The 20,239-nt window shown below is 38.5% G+C and overlaps 1 protein-coding gene across 7 annotated transcripts in view; it reads left to right on the forward strand.

The window, feature by feature from the left end:
* The window catches only part of NBEA (neurobeachin), an 892,011-nt gene that overhangs the window by 369,854 nt on the left and 501,918 nt on the right, over positions 1–20,239 (forward strand). For all 7 annotated transcript variants that reach the window (XM_049853455.1, XM_049853457.1, XM_049853456.1 and 4 more), the window contains one exon: positions 15,661–15,788. In XM_049853455.1, the coding sequence (XP_049709412.1) occupies positions 15,661–15,788 (128 nt within the window). The remainder of the gene's footprint in view (positions 1–15,660; positions 15,789–20,239) is intronic.

Below are 20,239 nucleotides of genomic sequence, written 5' to 3' on the forward strand. Positions count from 1 at the left end.
GATTGAAGTTGTCAAGGATTTCATTTTATTTGGATCCACAATCAACACTCATGGAAGCAGCAGTCAAGAAATCAAAAGACACATTGCATTGGGCAAATCTGCTGCAAAGGACCTCTTCAAAGTGTTGAAAAACGAAGATGTCACCTTAAAGACTAAGGTGCACCTGACCCAAGCCATGGCATGTGAAACCTGGACACTGAATAAAGAAGACTGAAGAAGAATTGATGACTTTGAATTGTGGTATTGGCAAAGAATATTGAATATACCATGTACTGCCAAAAGAACAAACAAGTCTGTCTTGGAAGAAGTACAAATAGAATGCTCCTTAGAAGTGAGGATGGTAAGACTTTGTCTCACATACTTTGGACGTGTTGTCAGGAGGGATGAGTCCCTGGAGAAGGACATCATGCTTGGCAGAGTAGAGGGTCAGCCAGAAAGAGGAAGACCCTCGAGGAGATGGATTGACAGAGTGGCAGCAACAATGGGCTCAAGCATAACAACAATTTTGAGGATGGCACAGGACCGGGCAGTGTTTTGTTCTGTTGTGCACAGGGTCGTTATGAGTTGGAACCGACTTGATGGCACCTAACAACAACATATACAAATTTAGAATTGTCATCTTCCTTGTGAATTATGAACTGTAGCTTTTTAATATTATGAAATGTATTCTTTATGCCTAGTAATTTTTTTTTTGCCTTAAAGTATTCTTTTTCAGATATTAATGTAGCTAAACTTCTGATTGGTTATTGTTTGCTTTGTATGTTACTTTCTATCGTCTTGCACTCTACCATTGTTTAATCTTCTATTTTAAACGTATCACTGTAAGCAGCATATAGTACACTTCTTTTCTTTCAGTTCTGACAATTTGGCACACTTAGTCCATTTACATTTAATGCAATTACATGTATTTGTATATCTAAAAACACATGTACATATACAGACATATACACACACATACTTATGTTAAATACAATGTCATCTTACTATTTACCTTCTATATATCCTGCCTGCTCCATGTTTCCTTTTTTTCTTTTAGATTGTTTATGCTTTTTTAAAAATCATTTTATCATATCTATCAAACCTCTGTTAGGTCTAGGGTTGGTGATATATATAATTTTTCTTCGTCCAGTGGTTCCCAAATGTCATCATGTTCGCCTAGGGGACTTGTTGAAACACGGATTGCTAGGCCCCCTTCTAAGGTTCTGATTCAGTGGGTCTCAGGTAGGACATGAGAATTTGCATTTATCTAACAAGTTCCTAGGTGCTACTGACACTAATGCTACTGGTTCAGAGAACACACTTGAGAACCAAGTTTTAGTGATTATCCTGTTTATTGCAACATTCATTCTTGATTCATCAAAATCTTCCCAGACAATGCATGAGCCCAGTACAGTATAACTCCATTTATCGCAAATTTTACAAAAATATGTGTGCGTGCACGTGTATTTGCCTGTGTGTGTGATTTTGAAGCAGTTACCATTATTGTTTTATTGGTCAACATCTGTTTAGATTTGGCCAAATGTTTATTACTTTTATTTGCCCATCATTCTTTTGTGTGCATCTGAGGTCTGTCTGGTATCATTTTCCTTACTCTCTCCTGTAGTGCAGATTGGCCAGCCGTGAATCCTCACAGTTCTTATTTGTTTCAAAGTCTTTGATATTCACCTATATGTTTTGAAGGATATTTTGAACTAATGCAGAATTCTGTGTTGGCAGTTTTTTCTCTCAGTGCTTTGAAAACACCCTTCCATTGTCTTTTGCCTTTTGTATCTTTGTGTTTCTTCTTTTTTCTTTTTTTTAAGTCAACTGCTGATTTCATTGTTGCTTCCATGCTATTATTTCCTGGCCACCCTTGAGATTTTTTTTCTCTATCTTTGATGTTTAGCAATTTTAATATGATCTACTTGGACTCTCTAGTTTTTCATTGTATGTATCCTGCTTAGGCTTGATAGAACTTCTCAACCTGAAATTCAGTTACTTTCATCAGTTTTGGAAAATTCTCAGCTATTACCTCTTCAAATATTGCTTCTGACTTGATCTGTTCTTTGTATCTGGGACTTGAATTACATGTATATTAGATCTTTTTTATGTATTTCTCATCTCTATAATGATTTAAGTATTTTCTATTATATTACAGTTTACTTATAGTCTCATTAGCTGTGTCTAATCTTCTGAGTTCTTATTCCAATTTTTCTTTTACTACTAGAATTTCCATTTGACATTTTTATAGTTGAGTAGTCTCTTCCAATTGCCTAGTTTGTCTTGAATTTCCTTAAATATATGAGATATAGTTACGTTAAAGCCTTTGGCTTTGTTCTGGATTTGTCTCTATGACTTTGTGTTTCTTGGTATCCAATAATGTCTTTTTGCCTACTTTTATATCTTTCGTTTTTATTATTGTGATGGTGGTGGAGTCAGTTGCTGTCGAGTTAACCCTGACTCATGGCGACCTTGTGTGTGCAGAGTACAAGTGTGCCCCACAGAGTTTTCAAGACTGTGACCTTCTGGACACAGATCGCCAGGTCTCTCTTCTGAGGCACCTCTGAGTGGGTTCCAGCCACCAATCTTTTGGCTAATAGTCAAGCACTTAACCAATAGTGCCACCTAGGGACTACTCATTATTGTATTAAAGACATAGTATATGTAAGACTTTTTTTATATGTAAGACTGTAAAGATAATAGGAAGATACAAAATGGCATTTTCTTCCAGAAAAAAAATGTACATTTGCTTTTGGTAGGCATTGTAGGGATTAGGAATCAGAACAAGCTCTGTGCAGTCAAAGCTATCGGCTGCTGTTGCATCTGTTCTGACTCACGGCAACCCCGGTGTGCAGAATAAGGCTCTACTCCATGGGGTTTTCAAGGCTGTGGCCTTTTGGAAGGAGATTACCTTTCTTCCCAGGTGACTCTCGTTGTGAGTTCAAGCCACCAACTTTTCACTTATTAGTAGTTGAGTGCTTAACCAACTGTACCCCTTAGGGACACCTGCAGTCAAGGTTACAGGGCTTGAATTTTTCTGGTTCACCCCTGCTCTATATACAGTGCTACAGAGTTCTGACTTGAATAAAGGTTTTTCCAAGCTCTTCCCCCTTTTTGGTGGCCCCTGAAACCCTATTTTCCCCCATTAGTTTGTTAGAAATTTTGCTCAGCTTCTCAGTTGCTCAACTGCTTCTTCTAAAACATGCCCATAAGAGAAAAGTGTCCCCAGTGCAAAATTCACATCTTCAGGGTTTCCTCTTCTTTAAGATCATTGCCAAATAATTGTTCATCGTCTTATTCTCTATTTCCCTCAAAGGGTTTTTTTTTTTTTTTTTTTTTTTGCTTGGTTTTGTCCAGCTTTTTTAGCCGTTCTCAGTAGGATGATCAACTTGTTTCTAATGGTGGAAATCCAAGTTATTTTTATATATTAACTGCTATCAAGTCAATTCCGACTCACAGCAACCCTATAGGACAAAGTAGAAATGCCTCGTTTTGCTGAAGATAATTCGAAAATGGTTACAGCAGTGTATCAACAGGGAACTGCCAGGAATTCAAGCCAGATTCAGAAGAGGACGTGGAATGAGGAATATCATTGCTGATGTCAGATGGATCCTGGCTGAAAGCAGAGAACACCACCAGGAAGATGTTTCCCATTGTTTTATTGACTGTGCAAAGGCATTTGACTGTGTGGATCATAACAAATTATGGATAATATTGTGAAGAATGGGAATTCCAGAACACTTAATTGTGCTTATATGGAACCTGTACTTAGACCAAGAGGCAGTCCTCTGAACAGAACAAGGGGATACTGCGTGATTTAAAATCAGGAAAGGTGCGCATCAGTGTTGCATCATTTCATCACATGTATTCAGTCTGTGTGCTGAGCCAATGATCTGAGATGCTGGACTGGATGAAGAACAGGGCATCAGAATTGGAGAAAGACTCATTAACAACCAGCGATATGCAGATGATTCAACCTTGCTTGTTGAAAGTGAAGAGGATTTGAAGCATGTACTGATGAAGATCAAAAACTATAGCCTTCAGTATGAATTACACCTCAACATAAAGAAAACAAAAATTCTCACAACTAGACCAACAAACAACATCATGATAAACAGAGAAAAGATCGAAGGATTTCATTTTACTTGGATCCATAATTAGCGCCCATGGAAACAGCAGTCGAGAAATCAAACAATGTATTGCATTGGGCAAGTCTGCTGCAAGAGGCCTCTTTAAAGTGTTAAAAAGCAAAGATATTACCTTGAAGACTAAGGTGCACCTGACCCAACCCATGGTATTTTCAATTGCCTCGTATCCATGAGAAAGCTGTACAATGAATAAGGAAGATGGAAGAAGTATTGATGCCTTTGAATTATTTTGTTGGTGAAGAATATTGAATATTCCATGCACTGCCAGAAGAACAAACAAGTCTGTCTTGGAAGTAGTACAATTAGAAAGCTCCTTGGAAGTAAGGATGGTGAGACTTCATCTCACATACTTTGGATGTGTTATCAGGAGGGACCAGTCCCTGGAGAAGGACATCATGCTTGGTAAACTAGAGGGTCAGTGACAAAGAGGAAGACCCTCAATGAGATGAACTGACACAGTGGCTGCAACAGTGGGCTCAAGCATAACAACTATTGTGAGGATGGTGCAGGATCGGGCAGTGTTTTGTTCTGTTGTACATAGGGTCCCTATGAGTAGGAAGTGACTCAGTGGCACCTAACAGAAACAGAAATGCCCCGTAGGGTTTCCAAGGCTGTAATCTTTATGGAAGCAGATTGCCACATCTTTCTGCCAAGGATCTGCTGGGTGGATTCAAACCATGACCTTTTGGTTAGCAGCCAAGCACTTAACCACTATGCCACTAGGGTTCCTTTATGTTTATATACAGAGTTTGTTTATCATCTAATATTTGATTGAGTATAAGCTTTGAAATGGCTTATATTTTTTCAGTCACCACTTTTAAGTGGATTATGTCAAATTCACTTTTTCTGCCCTTTTGTTACAACATGGGCAAAGTTAATTACAATTTTCAAGTTATGAAAAACTCAGTCACGTGTAGTTTAAATTCTCATAACTCAGTTCAACCTCTTTACCTCTTTACTGCCTCACTCTTTATTAGGAGTTTAGTAGTTATCCTTTTTATTTCATTTTTAAAAACTTATCTATATCTTTATATTTAAAACAAGTTTTTCGTAGAAACTATACCATTGGCCTTGCTTATTTTAAAAATCAATTTGATAATATCTGTATTTCAGTTGGTCCTTCTAGACTGTTTATATTTAATGTAATTGTCAACATGATTAGATTAAAATCTACCATCTTGGTAGTAGCAACAGTACATAACTACAATTTTTGCTCTGGAAAGTTAATGATCTTAGAATAATTAAAGAAAAAAAATTAATTTTTAAATGATATTGTGGTTTTGGTGAAGATTTACACAGAAGTTTAGGTTCCCATTCAACAATTTCTACACAAGTTGTTCAGTGACATTGTTCACATTCTTCACAATGTGTGAGCATTCGCATCATTTCCATTTTGGGTGTCCTGTTTCCATAAATCTAGTTTCCCTGACCCCTTACATTCTTTCGTTTGTTTTAAAATAATTGTTGAATTAAAGTTAATTTTATATTTTACCTTTGTTTATACTATTCCACCACTTCTTATTTCTTTGTGTAGATTCAAGTTTTTGTCCGGTTTCATATCCCTTCTACTTGAAGAGCTTTCTTTAAAAGATGTTGTAGTGCAAGTAGGCTCCATGAATTCTCTCAGTTTTTGTTTGTCTCACAAAGTCTTTATTTCACCTTAATTTATAAAAGATTTTTTTTGGCTAGGTATATTGTAATTGTGGGTTGACACTTTTTTTATTGTTGTTTTAGTACTTTCAGTTTTCATTTCTTTGTCTTTTGACTGTCATAGTTTCTAATGAGAATGCCATTCTTATCTTTGTTTCTCTTTATGCAATGTGTCTTTATTCACTGATTGCCTTTTCAAATTTTCTGTTAATATTTGGTTTTCAGTAGTTTATTATGATACATCTGGGTTTTTAATTTTTTATTTATTGCTTGTTTTTTCTTCTTCTTTTTTTAATCCTGCATGGTGTTTTCTGAGCATCTTCCATCCATGTTTTGGTACCTTTCATTTTTTTTTGGAAAATTCTCATTCATTATTTTTTCACATATTTCTTCTGCCCTATCTACCGTCTCTTTGTATACTGGTTTTCCATTGCTGCCATAACAAATTAGCACAAACTTCCCAGCTTAAAAAGACATTCATTTATTACTTCACAGTTCTGTAGTTTGTAAGTCCAACACAGGTCACGCCGCATGAAAGCCAAGATTTTGGCAGGGCTACATTCCGTATAGGAGTCCCTGGAAGATAATCTGCTTCCGGCTTGATTCTGGTTGTTGGCAGAACTTAAATCCCTGTGGCTGTGGGACTGGTGTCGCTGCTTTCTTGCTGGTGGTCAGGCAGGGATGACCCTTAGCCCCTAGAGACCTTTCTCCAGTCATCTTAGGTGACCTCTTGCATTCAGAACCAGCAACAATGTGTCAAATTCTTCTCCTGTTTGGACTCTCTGCCTTCCCTTTCTGCCACATCTCTTAGCCCTTCCTTTTCTGCCACACTTTTCTGACTCCCACCCGAGAAAATTCTCTGCTTTAAGGGCTATGCAATTATGATGGGCCCACTTAGAAAATTCAGGATAACCTCCCTGGTTTAAGGTCCATATCCTTCATTTCACTTGCAAAGTGCTTGTCTTGCTTATCTAGTGCTGCTGTAACAGAAAAGTGGATGGCTTTAACAAAGAGAAATTTATTCTCTCATAGTCTAGGAGGCTAGAAGTTCGAATTTGGGGTGCCAGCTCCAGGGAAAGGCCTTCGTTCTCTGTCAGCTCTGGGGGAAGTTCCTTGTCATCAACCTTCCCCTGATCTAGGAACTTCTCAGTGTGGGGACCCCGGGTTCAAAGGTTGTGCTGTCCTCCTGGTTCTTCATTCTTTGTGGTAGGCCCTTCACCTGTCTGCTAGATTCTCTCTTTTATATCGCAAAAGAGATTGACTCAAGATGAAACCTAATCTTGTAGATGGAGTCCTGCCTCATTAACGTAACTACTCTAATCCCGCCTCATTAACATTACAGAGGTAGGATTTACAATATAGGGATAACCGCATCAGATCACAGCACGGTGGACAATCACACAGTACTGGGGATCATGGACTAGCCAAGTGGACAAACATTTTTGGGGGACAAAATTCCATCCATAACAGTCCCTTTTCCATGTAATGTAACCTATTTGCAAGGTACCAGGGGTTATGGTGTGATCGTCTTTGGGAGATCGTTATTTGGTATACCACACTTCTCCTTCTGGGATTCCCATCAGGTTTATCTGAGACTACTTAATATAGTTCCATAGCTCTTGAAAACTCTTTTAAAAATACATCCTTTGTTTATCTCTTTGTTTAGATTGTCTGTTTTTTTATTGACTTATCTTCAAGTTCACAGATTCTCTCCTGTTTGAGTCTATGGATGAGCCCAGTGAAGACATTCTTCATCCCTGTTACTGTATTTTTCATTTCTAGCTTTCTTACAGACAGACAATGTCTGTCAGTTTGTCATACTGTGGGGGTTTGCATGTTGCTGTGATGCTGGAAGCTATGCCACAGGTAGTCTGATACCAGCAGGGTCACCCATGGAGGACAGGGTTCAGCTGAGCTTACAGACTAAGAAAGACTAGGAAGAAGGACCCAGCAGTCTACTTCTGAAAAGCATTAGCCAGTGAAAACCTTATGAATAGCAGCAGAACATTGTCTGGTATAGTGCTGGAAGATGAGCTCCCCTCCAGTTAGAAGGCACTCAAAAGATGACTGGGGAAGAGCTGCTTCCTCAAAGTGGAGTTGACCTTAATGACACGGACAGAGTAAAGATTTCAGGACCTTCATTTGCTGATGTGGCACGACTGAAAATGAGAAGAAACAGCTGCAAACATCCATTAATAATCGGAACCTGGAATGTAAGAAGTATGAATGTAGGAAAATTAGAAATCAACAAAAATTAAAAGAAATGCATAAACATCGATATCCTAGGCATTATTGAGCTGAAATGGACTGGTATTGGCCATTTTGAATCAGACAATCATATAGTCTACTATGATGGGAATGACAACTCAAAGAGGAATGGTGTTGCATTCATCGTCAAAAAGAACATTTCAAGATCTATCCTGAAGTACAACGCTGTCAGTGATAGGATAATATCCATATGCTTTACAAGGAAGACCAGTTAATTTGACTACTATTCAAATTTACGCACCAACCACTAGGGCCAAAGATGAAGAAATAGATTTTTATCAGCTGCTACAGTCTGAAATTGATCGAACATGCAATCAAGATGCATTAATAATTACTGATGATTGGAATGCGAAATTTGGAAACAAAGAAGAAGGATCAGTAGTTGGAAAATATGGCCTTGGTGATAGAAACAATGCCAGAGATCAAATGATAGAATTTTGCAAGACCAACGACTTATTCATTGCAAATACCTTCTTTCACCAACATAAACGGTGACTATACACATGGACCTCACCAGATGGAACACACAGAAATCAAATTGACTACATCTGTAGAAAGAGACGATGGAGAAGCTCAATATCATCAGTCAGAACAAGGCCAGGGGCCGACTGTGGAACAGACCATCAATTGCACATATGCAAGTTGAAACTGAAACTGAAGAAAGTCAGAGCAAGTCCATCAGAGTCAAAATATGACCTTGAGTACATCCCACCTGAATTTAGAGTCCACCTGAAGAATAGATTTGACGCATTGAACACTGGTGACCAAAGACCAGATGAGTCATGGAATGACATCAAGGACATCATCCATGAAGAAAGCAAGAGGTCATTGAAAAGACAGGAAAGAAAGAGAAGACCAAGATGGATGTCAGAGGAGACTCTGAAACTTGCTCACGAATGTCGAGAGGCTAAAGCAAAAGGGAGAATTGATGAAGTAAAAGAACTGAACAGAAGATTTCAAAAGGCAGCTGGAGAAGACAAAGGCGCGTATTGTAATGACATGTGCAAAGACCTAGAAATAGAAAACCAAAAGGGAAGAATACTCTCAATGCTTCCCAAGCTGAAAGAATTGCGGAAAAAATTGAAGCCTTGAGTTGCTATAGTGAAGGATTCCATGGGGAAAATATTAAAGGATGCAGGAAGCATCAAAAGAAGATGGAAGGAATACACAGATTCATTATACCAAAAAGAATTAGTTGATGTTGAACCATTTCAAGTGGTAGCATATGATCAGGAACCGATGGTAATGAGGGAAGAAGTCCAAGCTGCTCTGAAGGCGTTGGCGAAAAACAAGGCTCCAGGAGTTGATGGAATATCAATTGAGATGTTTCAACAAACAGATGCAGCACTAGAGGTGCTCGCTTGTCTATGCCAAGAAATATGGAAGACAGCTTCCTGGCCAGCTGACTGGAAGAGATCCATATTTATGCCTATTCCCAAGAAAGGTGATCCAACTGAATGTGGAATTTATAGAACAATGTCATTAATATCACAGGCAAGCAAAATTCTGCTGAAGGTCATTCAAAAGCAGCTGCAGCAGTGTGTCCACAGGGAACTTCTGGAACTCAGGCCGGCTTCAGGAGAGGACGTGGAACCAGGGATATCATTGCTGATGTCAGAGGGATCCTGGCTGAAAGCAGAGGATACCAGAAGGATGTTTACCTGTGTTTTATTGACTGTGCAACGGCATTCAACTGTGTGGATCATAACAAATTATGGATAACATTGCAAAGAATGGGAATTCCAGAACACTTAATTGTACTCATGAGGAACCTTTACATAGATCAAGAGGCAGTTGTTCGGACAGAACAAGGGGATACTGATTGGTTTAAAGTCAGGAAAGGTGTGTATCAGGGTTGTATTCTTCCACCATACCTCTTCAATCTGTATGCTGAGCAAATAATCTGAGAAGCTGGACTATGTGAAGAAGAACAGGCATCAGGTTTGGAGGAAGATTCATTAACAACCTGCGCTATGCAGATGACACAACCTTGCTTGCTGAAAGTGAAGAGGACTTGAAGCACTACTAATGAAGATCAAAGACCACAGCCTTCAGTATGGATTACACCTCAACACAAAGGAAACAAAGATCCTCACAAGTGGACCAGTGAGCAACATCATGATAAACAGAGAAAAGATTGAAGTAGTCAAGGATTTCATTTTATTTGGATCCACAATCAACAGCCATGGAAGCAGCAGTCAAGAAATCAAACAATGCATTACATTGGGTAAATCTGCTGCAAAGCACCTCTTCAAAGTATTGAAGAGCAAAGATGTCATCCTGAAGACTAAGGTGAGCTTGACCATGGTATTTTCAATCGCATCATATGCATGTGAAAGCTGGACAATGAATAAGGAAAACTGAAGAAGGATTGAGGCCTTTGAATTGTGGCATTGGCGAAGAATATTGAATATACCATGGGCTGCCAAAAGAACAAACAAATCTGTCTTGGAAGAAGTGCAACCAGAATGCTCCTTAGAAGCAAGGATGGCGAGACTGCACCTCACATACTTTGGACATGTTGTCAGGAGGGATCAGTCCCTGGAGAAGGACATCATGCTTGGCAGAGTACAGGGTCAGTGGAAAAGAGAACGACCCTCAATGAGGTGGATTGACACAGTGGCTGCAACAATGAGCTCAAGCATAAACAAGGATTGTAAGGATGGCGCAGGACCAACCCATGTTTCGTTCTGCTGTACATAGTGTCGCTATGAGTTGGAACCGAGTTGACGGCACCTAAGAACAACAACAACAAGGTTTCTTACAGTTTTCTGCTTTTTGCTGAAATCTGTTTATGTACCTTTCAACTAGTGTCTTAACATGTCAATCGTTCTTGTTGTTAGTTGCAATCGAGTTAATTCCAAGTCATGGTGACTCCATGTGTGCAGCAGCATATAAATGTGCTACATAGGGTTTTCAATGGCTGATTTTTCGGGAATTAAATCCCTAGACCTTTCTTCAGAGGTGTGTCCCTGGGTGTCCTGGCCCCTCCAACCTTTTGGTTAGCAGATAAGAGCATTAATTGTTGTACAAACCAGGGACAAACCACACGTGTTGACGGTTGATAATCTATGGTTTTGCTGCCGTAATACTCTCCTAATCTTTTCTTTTTAATCTATGTTTAGTAAGCAAATCAGTTCACTTACCTATGTCCAAAGTAACTAATTTACATAAACGCATTCAATTTATGAAAATCTAGGAGCCCTGGTGGCACAGTAGTTAAGTGCTCGACTGCTAACCAAAAGGTTGGCGCTTCAAACCCACCAGCCACTTTGTGGGAGGAAAATGTGGCAGTCTATTTCTAGAAAGATTACAGCCTTGGAAACCCTATGGGGTGGTTCTACCTTGTCTTATAGGGTAGCTTTGAATTGGAATCAACTGAAAGGCAACAGATATGTTTTCTGTTTTAAATAAAAATCTACCGTGGAGTTCATTAGTGTAATGATTTCTTTTACATCTGAACTATATCGTTTAGGTGCATGGCTAGAGGGTGTGTTTTTATTTATTTTCGTTCTAGATTTTGTTGTTATACCTGTCCATTCTTTCATATGATTTAAGAAATGGGTGAAAAAATTTAATCTACCAAATCAAATTATTATGTGTTCATTTATGACTTTATGCAGAGGACCAGGAGAATACAAAAAATATCAAAATAAAAAGTAAATAAAAATGGAAACTTCACGAAGCAGCAGAAACATAAGGAAGTTTATTAAAAGAAGTTGTAATATAGACGGTACCCTAAATGAAAGTAGAATTGCTATGTTTTTCTAGAATCCTACAGTATATAACATTGAAAAAAACGACTTCTATGAACCCTGTTTATAAGGAGATTTATTTAGAGAACAGCAGAACGGACCTTCCCTTTCTCCGCGGCTTCATGTCATCACAGCTGTTACCCTTGTGTATGTCTGGAGCCCAGCGGCATTTGGCATAAATTGATCTTTTAGTTAGGATTTTTCATACATTATTTTCTTCCATGGACTAATTATATTTCTATTAATATAAATACCTTAGAAGTACCTGTGACAGAGACCTCCTTAATACAAGAGAAAGCAAACTTGTAATTTTTTTTAACCATAATAATAAACTCTTGTGTTTAAAGTGTTTTAATCCAGGCATTGGAGCTATAGAGTTTTTCCTTTGAATGTTTGTTTTTCTAGAGTTGGTCATTTTGCTTGAGTGGTTAGTGAATTTCCCAAGTTGCAATGGCAATTTTCTTAATCAAAATCACCAATTCTCTTTTGTAAATGGATTTACAACTCAAGAAAAATAGCATAAGTCAAAACAGTCACCAGCGAAGCCTCCTAAGTCCCATTAGTGAGACTGAGGGAAGAGGTGAGGAGAAAGGCGTGGAGCGGGGAGAGAGGACGAGTGGCTTCAGCCCAGAATTGACGGATTCCCTGCTCAGCCTCGGAGAACTTCCCCGTACGTTGAGGAGTTACTGGAGTCTAAGACGATAAACCTCATCGGGTCTGTTCAGGGCAGATCCCCCCTCTGATGCACCTTGGTGTTACTTCTATGCGACTGGTGTTTTGAATAAATGAATAGAAGCTTTCAAAAGAAAACTGAAATATTAATACTTAGTCCTTTCCTTAAAGTTATAAAATATGCTTATTTTTCTTACAAAGTTGTTCTCCCGAGAATAAATTGTTTTCTTCTTGTGGTGTTTATATGTTCTGTATTTATTTTGAAGAGAAAAATTCATTTTTTTGTAGGACGTAAGGCCAAGTAATTCTCCCTTATTAATTTTTTTTCTTATTTCTTTTTACAAGTTAATGTCTTTCTCAAATATGCCTTGGGATTGGGATAAAGAAATTTTAAGTTGATTTTCTGAGATTAGAACTGAAATAACAATTTGGGCATTTTTTTTTGTAGTTGGTTATTTGCTAGGTTGTAGACGAATGTCTTAAGGTGAGATGTATGTCAGTAACATTTCCCTTGAGAATTTAAATGGTGTGAAGATAAATATCACATACTTTGTACAGTGTTTACTTTCTTTTGAAATAGGGAGGAGTCTAAAAATATTAGCCAGAAAACTGTCCTTTTTCCTCACTGTGAAAAGTAATAATGAAACTTTTCTACTTAGAATATCTTGTGGTGGTTTGATAGAGAAATTTGGCAGGATTATTTGATAATGGCTTTTTGTACTTAAAATCTTTGGTCTCTTGCTATGCATAAATAATGAGTAACATTGTTTGTTCCCTATTAAAACCAAAACAGACCCATTGCCATCAAGTCGATTCCAACTCATAGCAGTTGAAGAATGAAAATATGGTATGCAAGAGTGAGATTTAATATTATGTTAAGCTTTACAAAAAAGTAGTTACGGAAAAATCTTATCACAGAGAATCACTCACTATTCTGAGAAATGCCTGTTTTACTCAACACCCTCACGTCAAGACAGTACCTCTGTATTTATTCACACACATAATCAGCTGCTCAGGTTAATTGAAGTTTCTATTTGATATTTAATTTAGTCACCAGGTACAGTGTTTATGTAACTGTGAAGCCTCTAAATCATACAGAATCCTGTAAAATAGGGAGAAAAAAAAAGATCCCAAACTGGGATTGGTTAGCAGCTGTAGCTCTTAACCACTGCGGTACCAGGGTTTCCTTAATTAGATTATGGTATATTAAATCCAGTAGTTTACCTATGATGTGAACCTCCCTGAATTTAAAATTCTTCTGGATTATTTTACTGATTAATCTTAAGTAAAAATGACTGTTCACACTTTATTCAGATCTCAGCTGCAGAGATGAGTAATAATAATTATATTTGGACTATTCTCCTCTTCCTAGGCTCTTACCATTCTTTTGTTTTTTGTTGTTGTTGGGTGTGTACAAGTTGATTTTGACTCATGGTGACGCCATGTAGGACTGAGTAGAACTCCCCCATAGAGTTTCCTAGGCTGTAATCTTTACAAGAGCAGATCACCGGGGTCTTTATCCCGAGGAGTGGTTGGTGGTTTTGAACCACCAATCTTTTAGTTAGCAGCTGAGTGTGTAATCACTGTGCCACCAGGGCTCCTTGTGGACTCATTTACCATTATATCATTATATTGATTTTGTTGTTATAAACCGTCAGAGTCACAATCTGTACAATAAACACGGGGTAGGTTTTATTCACAGTCGCAGTTACAGGAGCTAGCATTATTGAACTCTGATTGTGTGCCAGCCACTTCCTAAGGACTTTACACACAGTGAATCATTTCATCCTCACAGGTAGCTACTAGGAATGTCTTCATTTCACAAGCACCAGGAGTCTAACTAATGTGTCTCTGTCGCCTAGCTAGCACACGACACAACTAGGGGTCCGGTTCAAGCTCTCACTCTAAAGCACTCACTTTTAGGAAAGGTAGATCTGTTACTGTATGAACAGCTTGGGGGCAGTGTCTGACCTCGTCCAACTCCACAAGGGGGAAGGAGAGCCAAGATCAACAGCCCAAGGCTGATTCCTGTGAGGTGGAAGCCAGACAAGCGTCCGTCCTCTCTCGGCCATCTCTACCAATTCTGACACCAGCCATTCCTTCCAGTCCCTTGCACAGCACTCTCTACTGGGTTCAATAATTCATTGCAATGACCACAGAGAACTCACAGACCATACTCACAATTATGGGATTTTTTAGGGAAATGACAGTTACAATTCAGGCTCAAGAACACTCAGGATACAGTTCTTCTATCGGGATGGCCTCTCCCTAGCTGTGCTTAAAGGCACGCCTCTCCCTGGCACTCAGCTGTCTCTCTCCTTGGGCTGCGAAGCCCACCGTGCCATCTCCTGCTGCTGGTCTCTCCTTCCCTGGTGGTGGTGGGCTCCTCTTCCTGCTCTGGGATTGGCTCTCTTTTAAGGCAAAACTGACCAATCCCCTTGGTGGGTACAACTACCCTATCACACAGTCCCCTGGGTGGGCATTACCAAGATCATGGCTAGAAAGGCCATGCCCAAAAATAATTAAATGCACCACAGTTAACGAATCATTCATTTGCCTGAGCAGCAGTATTTTCTTCATTCACTTTTTTTTTTCTTTTACATATACTATTCAGTGTATTTTCAAGAATATCTAACAGGACTTATGTAAGACCGTATAACTTAAAATTCAGTAGTGATCAACATAAACAATTGTACAAGGATTGGTAAGTAAAAGTAAATGGGCTTCTGGGATGGAAAATGCCTATTTTGGTAAAGCAATTTAACTCCGTTCACTGAATTCCAGTTATTCTCTTAGATGTTCAGCTTTTCAGAGAATACTTCTTGAGAGCAAAGGCTAATTCTTATTATCTGGTACAGAGACCCATGTAATGGGTGTTCAGAGCGTTTTCTTGAGAAGGGCAGACAAAGAAGGCATGTGAGAACAACTTGTCCTGAAGCTCTTAGAGCTAAGAATGGAGACTGTGGCCTTTACAGCTTTCAGAGCCCCACGTCCTCGTCACAAGATGGAGTCGTTCTAATTTAGCTTCTGTCTTTTGTTCAGGGTGTCCTTTGTACATGAATCTAGTTATTATTTCATGGGCTAAAATTGGGCTTTTATGACTTTAAAGATTTCCATGTACATGTAAAGTTTATTTGATATTTTATCTTAAATTATATTTATCAGTCTTTATGTCTTAATTTCAACAGCATCACTGCAAAACTTGAAAGAGCTTTAGAAAAAGTTGCTCCTCTTCTTCGTGAAATTTTTGTAGACTTTGCGCCATTCCTGTCCCGCACACTCCTTGGCAGCCATGGACAAGAGCTGTTGATAGAAGGTATGACTTCTTTCTGTTCTCATTGTTTTGGTTTCCTTAACATATCTGTTAATCATGACTAATTGCTGCTTCTGGGGGAGTATGTATTGCTAAAAGAATGTGAAGACATCGCTACCACAAAGTCTAATAAGATCTTCACTGCATACTCTCCACCTATTCATTTTTGAAAATAGCATATGTTTGCACAGTCTGTGCCAACACAGAGTGGAGAACTTGGAACTCTGGTCTTCTCATCCGCGTGTACCAGGGCTTCTGAACATCCTCTCGTCAGGATGGTGTGTTTACCAATCAATTGTCTCTAAAATCTCCTTCTCACTCTAAATGAGTTTCTTATTCCCAGGGAATATGTAATATGACAATTCTTAATTGAGAAAAAACTAAAATGTAGAGAAATACTTAACTGTAAATTGATGAAGCTGTAGTCTTGTACTCAACAGCAGCTTAAATGGGGCGAGGAGGCAAAAAAGATAAATTAACTGTTGTGAAATTTTAATTTATGTACCTGTATGAGGAGAATGGCTTGGGAAAAAATGTATTTATCTGAAGTCTTATTTCTTTAGAAACATTTCCTTTTGTAAATATTCCTAGCTTCTGAAAGGGGTAATCAATATGCAGATGACCTTATGACATTTCTGGCAATCCGTGGAGCTAGCAACTGTATATATGTATTTTTTGCTTTTCACTCTGTATGTACTGTACAAACAAGGGAAGCTTTTCTGAGCCAGCTCTATCCTCGTGTCAATTGTTTTACATAATCTCCTTCTGTTAGGGTAGATGGTAATAGCTTCTGACTAGGCCTCCGGAAGCAGAGTACATTTGAGTCCTAATTCTGCTTTCCTAGCTCCGTGGCATTTGTGAGTTATTTATTCTCTTTGTGTCTTAGTTTTCCTGTCTATGAGACGGAGTCCCTGGCAGTACCTTCCCGACAGCTCTTAGAACAGTGGCTCATAGTGAGCTACTCATTTTTGAAAAACACTGAGTTCTTGCTGAGTGTCAAGTACTGCCTTGGGTACTTGGGATAGGTGTGCAAATTTCAGGCAAAGACCCCTGCCTTTGTGCAGCTTACATTCTAGCAAGGAGAGATAGAAAATAAACCATAACCATAAATGACTAAGTTACATAGACTGTTAGAAGGTGGTAAGTGCAATGGAAAGGTAAGTACGGCACAGGGGATTAGGACTACAGGTGTGGGTGCAGTGGCTTCAGTCTGACAGAGGTGGTCAGGGAGAAGACCCTTTTGTGCAGACTGAAGGAAGTAAGCCACGCGGCTGACTGTGGGAAGAGCCTTGTAGGCAGGGGGAGCAGTCAGCGCAGCAGCCTTGTGCTCCTGGTGAGGATGGCTGCACTGATTGCCCATCACCCAGAAGCAGGCTGGTGCCAGTGTGATGTGGGGGGAGCAGAGGGAGAAGTTGGGGACTGGGCCGAGGGCAGTCACGGGCGTCAAGTCACTGAGGGTTGTGTAAATGCACTGTGATGACTTTGACTTGAAAGAGTGGGGACGTCACCCTGGATGCTACTGTCTTCACTGTTGTTATCACCTCCACCAAATACTGGGACTCTGAGAAGAATCACACCACCTTAAAGCAACCCAGAAGAGGACTTGAAAAATTTGGGGGAACTTAGAAACCATTCCTTGGCCACAGACAGTGTCTATACCTTAAATAGCCTTGTTCTAGATGTAGGCAGTTGGTTGCACAAAGCTGTGCATTTATTGGTTCGTTCAAAAAAGAACAAAGAAGATACTTTTGCATGTTATGTGCTGGCATGAAAAGGCTTGATTGTTACCTTCAAGGAGCTTACAGTCTGATGGGAAAACAGACATAAACACCAGTAATTAAAATATAATAATCCTTTTCCTTTCTGCTCTCCCCGAACTCTCCTCATCTTGTGTATCCTGTTTCGAACTCCTAAAGCCAAAGTACCGCCTTTTCTTCTCTGCTCTTGAGGCATTTTGTTTATACAGTATGAATAAAATTATTTCCCATTGTAAATAGGAAATATCTGTTGTTTATATTGCCAGTGCTTAGCTAGTTTCTGATACATAATAAATAGCCAATTTTTTTTCTTGAATGAGTAGAACATTGTTTTTGTTACTGCTAAGTTTTGGTAGAGGTAAATCTTGAAAATAAGAGAAGGTAGCTAAAGTTTTGTGCCCTTTGGTGAGAGCTTTCAGCATTCATCTGTCATCCTCACCCTTGAGTTCGCTACTACACTCACTGAAAGTCCGTCTTTGGTCTTCATCCTGGACTGTAGAGACACACACTCTTTCACATCCATGCTCTTGTTCTTTCATTCCCTCTCCCTCTCATTTACCTTCTTTCTCTAATTTGGTATGCTTTCCTCTCCCTTGACAAAATCTGTCAAACTGCTCTGAAGAACACAGACATTTACACAGCAACAATATCCTTACCCCAAGCTATTGAGTATTTTTGTTTAAGAACTAGTATTTATGATTACTAAATGCCACTGTTTTGGACCTCATCATATATGTTTATGGCAGGGACAAAGCTCGATTTCAGTAACTGAACATACTTTACAATCCTAAGGAAAGAGAGGGCAAACTGCTCTTAATTTAAAATAATCATAAAGTGTATATTTAAATAGAATTTTAAACTGAATAGTTTTCCTTAATGCACACATGTATCCTTTTATGTTTTTTTCTTATAGAATAATTCATTTTTGTTAGTTTTTATTCTCTATGCCCTTTAAAATATAAGCTAAAATAATATTCTTTTATTTGCTTAAATGGCCTATCACTTTTATTAGTCAATTTGTGTTATTTTTATTGTTGTAGGATTTTAGAGAAATTTAGTTCACGTCTTATTACCTAACTCAATAGTAGCTATTTTTATTTATCCAACATACATGTAATAGGATTTTCCAAAGAAGAAAAGCAAAGAACAGAAAAACAGTAAGATCAATAGTTCAAAGATAACTTCCTAAAATTAAAAAAAATACAAAATTCAAAAATATTTTGAAAGAGCACAACGAATACCTGAGAAAATTAATCCAGATAATCAATATTGAAAGTTACTAGAATTACTGGAATTTGAAGAATAGGAAAAAAATATTGGGATACCTATGCAAAAATGCAAAGTCATTTAGAAATTAAATAAGATTCTCATCAAACTTTGTGATAGCCATATTTTATGCCAGAAGATAATGGCAAAGGACTTTGAGATGATCAAGGGATGAAAAGTTCACATACAGACCGCAGACAAACCGTTAACTTGCAAGAACTGAGGGAATGTTATTCCTACGAGCCCCTCCTGAGGAGTGTCCTGTAGGGGAGACATCAACGTAAGACTAATGGAAACCATTAAATACCAATGCACTTGTTCGTGTTGCCATCTAGTCCATTCCAACTCACAGGGAACCTATAGGACAGAGCAGAACTGCCTCATAGGGTTTTCCAGGGAGTGGCTGGTGGATTCAAACTGTGAACCTTTTGGTTAGATGCCACAGTTCATAACCCCTGAGCCACCAGGGTTCCAGATGTACTTGCAGAACTAACTAAATGAGGGCTATAAAGGAGAGAGTCTAGAATATAATGGCTGCCTGCTGTCTTCTAAAACTAAAAAATAAGGGGCACAGTAATTATATTGGTGGCGGCATTAGTGGTATTTTCATGAAACCAATAATCAACAAGAGGTTATCTGGGTTATACAAAAAAATCCTATCCATCAATAAGAAAAACACAGCCCTATAGAAGAAGGGACAGAAGACAAGTACAGCAGCCAATAAGCATGTCGAAAAAAACCTTATTTCTAATCAGGCGAATGAATAGTAAAACCAAAATAAAAACAATTTAACACCTATCCAACTGACACAAAGTTTAAATTTAAATACAATGTCTTGGCAGGTTGTGGAAAAATAAGCATTTCTTTTAGAAGTATAAATTAATACATTCACACTGAAGAATGATTTTGCATTATTTTCTAAAGTTAAATTGACCCAATGACTTCATCCCTAGATATATACCTTCAAGAAGTTTTTGCATATGTGTACAAGCAGATATATATAATGTTTATAACAATAGTATTTTTAATATGAGTAAATAAGTAAATGTAGAGAAAAGTGGACAAATAAATGGAACGGTCATACAATGCAACACAATAATTAAAACAAAAGCAAGAGTAATTCAATATAGTAGTAAAGATGAAATTTCGTAAACCTAATACTGAGCAAAGGAGCTTAACACATGAAGCTGATGCTGTATCATGTTCAGGGATACACTCACATTTGGTAAAAGTATAAAAATGTGAATTGTTGTCGTTAGGTGCCGTCGAGTCGGTTCCAACTCATGGTGACTCTATGTACAACGAAACAAAACGCTGCCCAGTCCTGTACCATCCTCACAATCATTGTTATGCTTGAGCCCCTTGTTGCAGCCACTGTGTCAACCCATCTTGTTGAGGATCTTCCTCTTTTTTGCCAACCCTCTACTTGGT

The sequence above is a fragment of the Elephas maximus genome, chromosome 14 (genome assembly GCF_024166365.1).
Source record: "Elephas maximus indicus isolate mEleMax1 chromosome 14, mEleMax1 primary haplotype, whole genome shotgun sequence".
Classification (NCBI taxonomy): Eukaryota; Metazoa; Chordata; class Mammalia; order Proboscidea; family Elephantidae; genus Elephas; species Elephas maximus.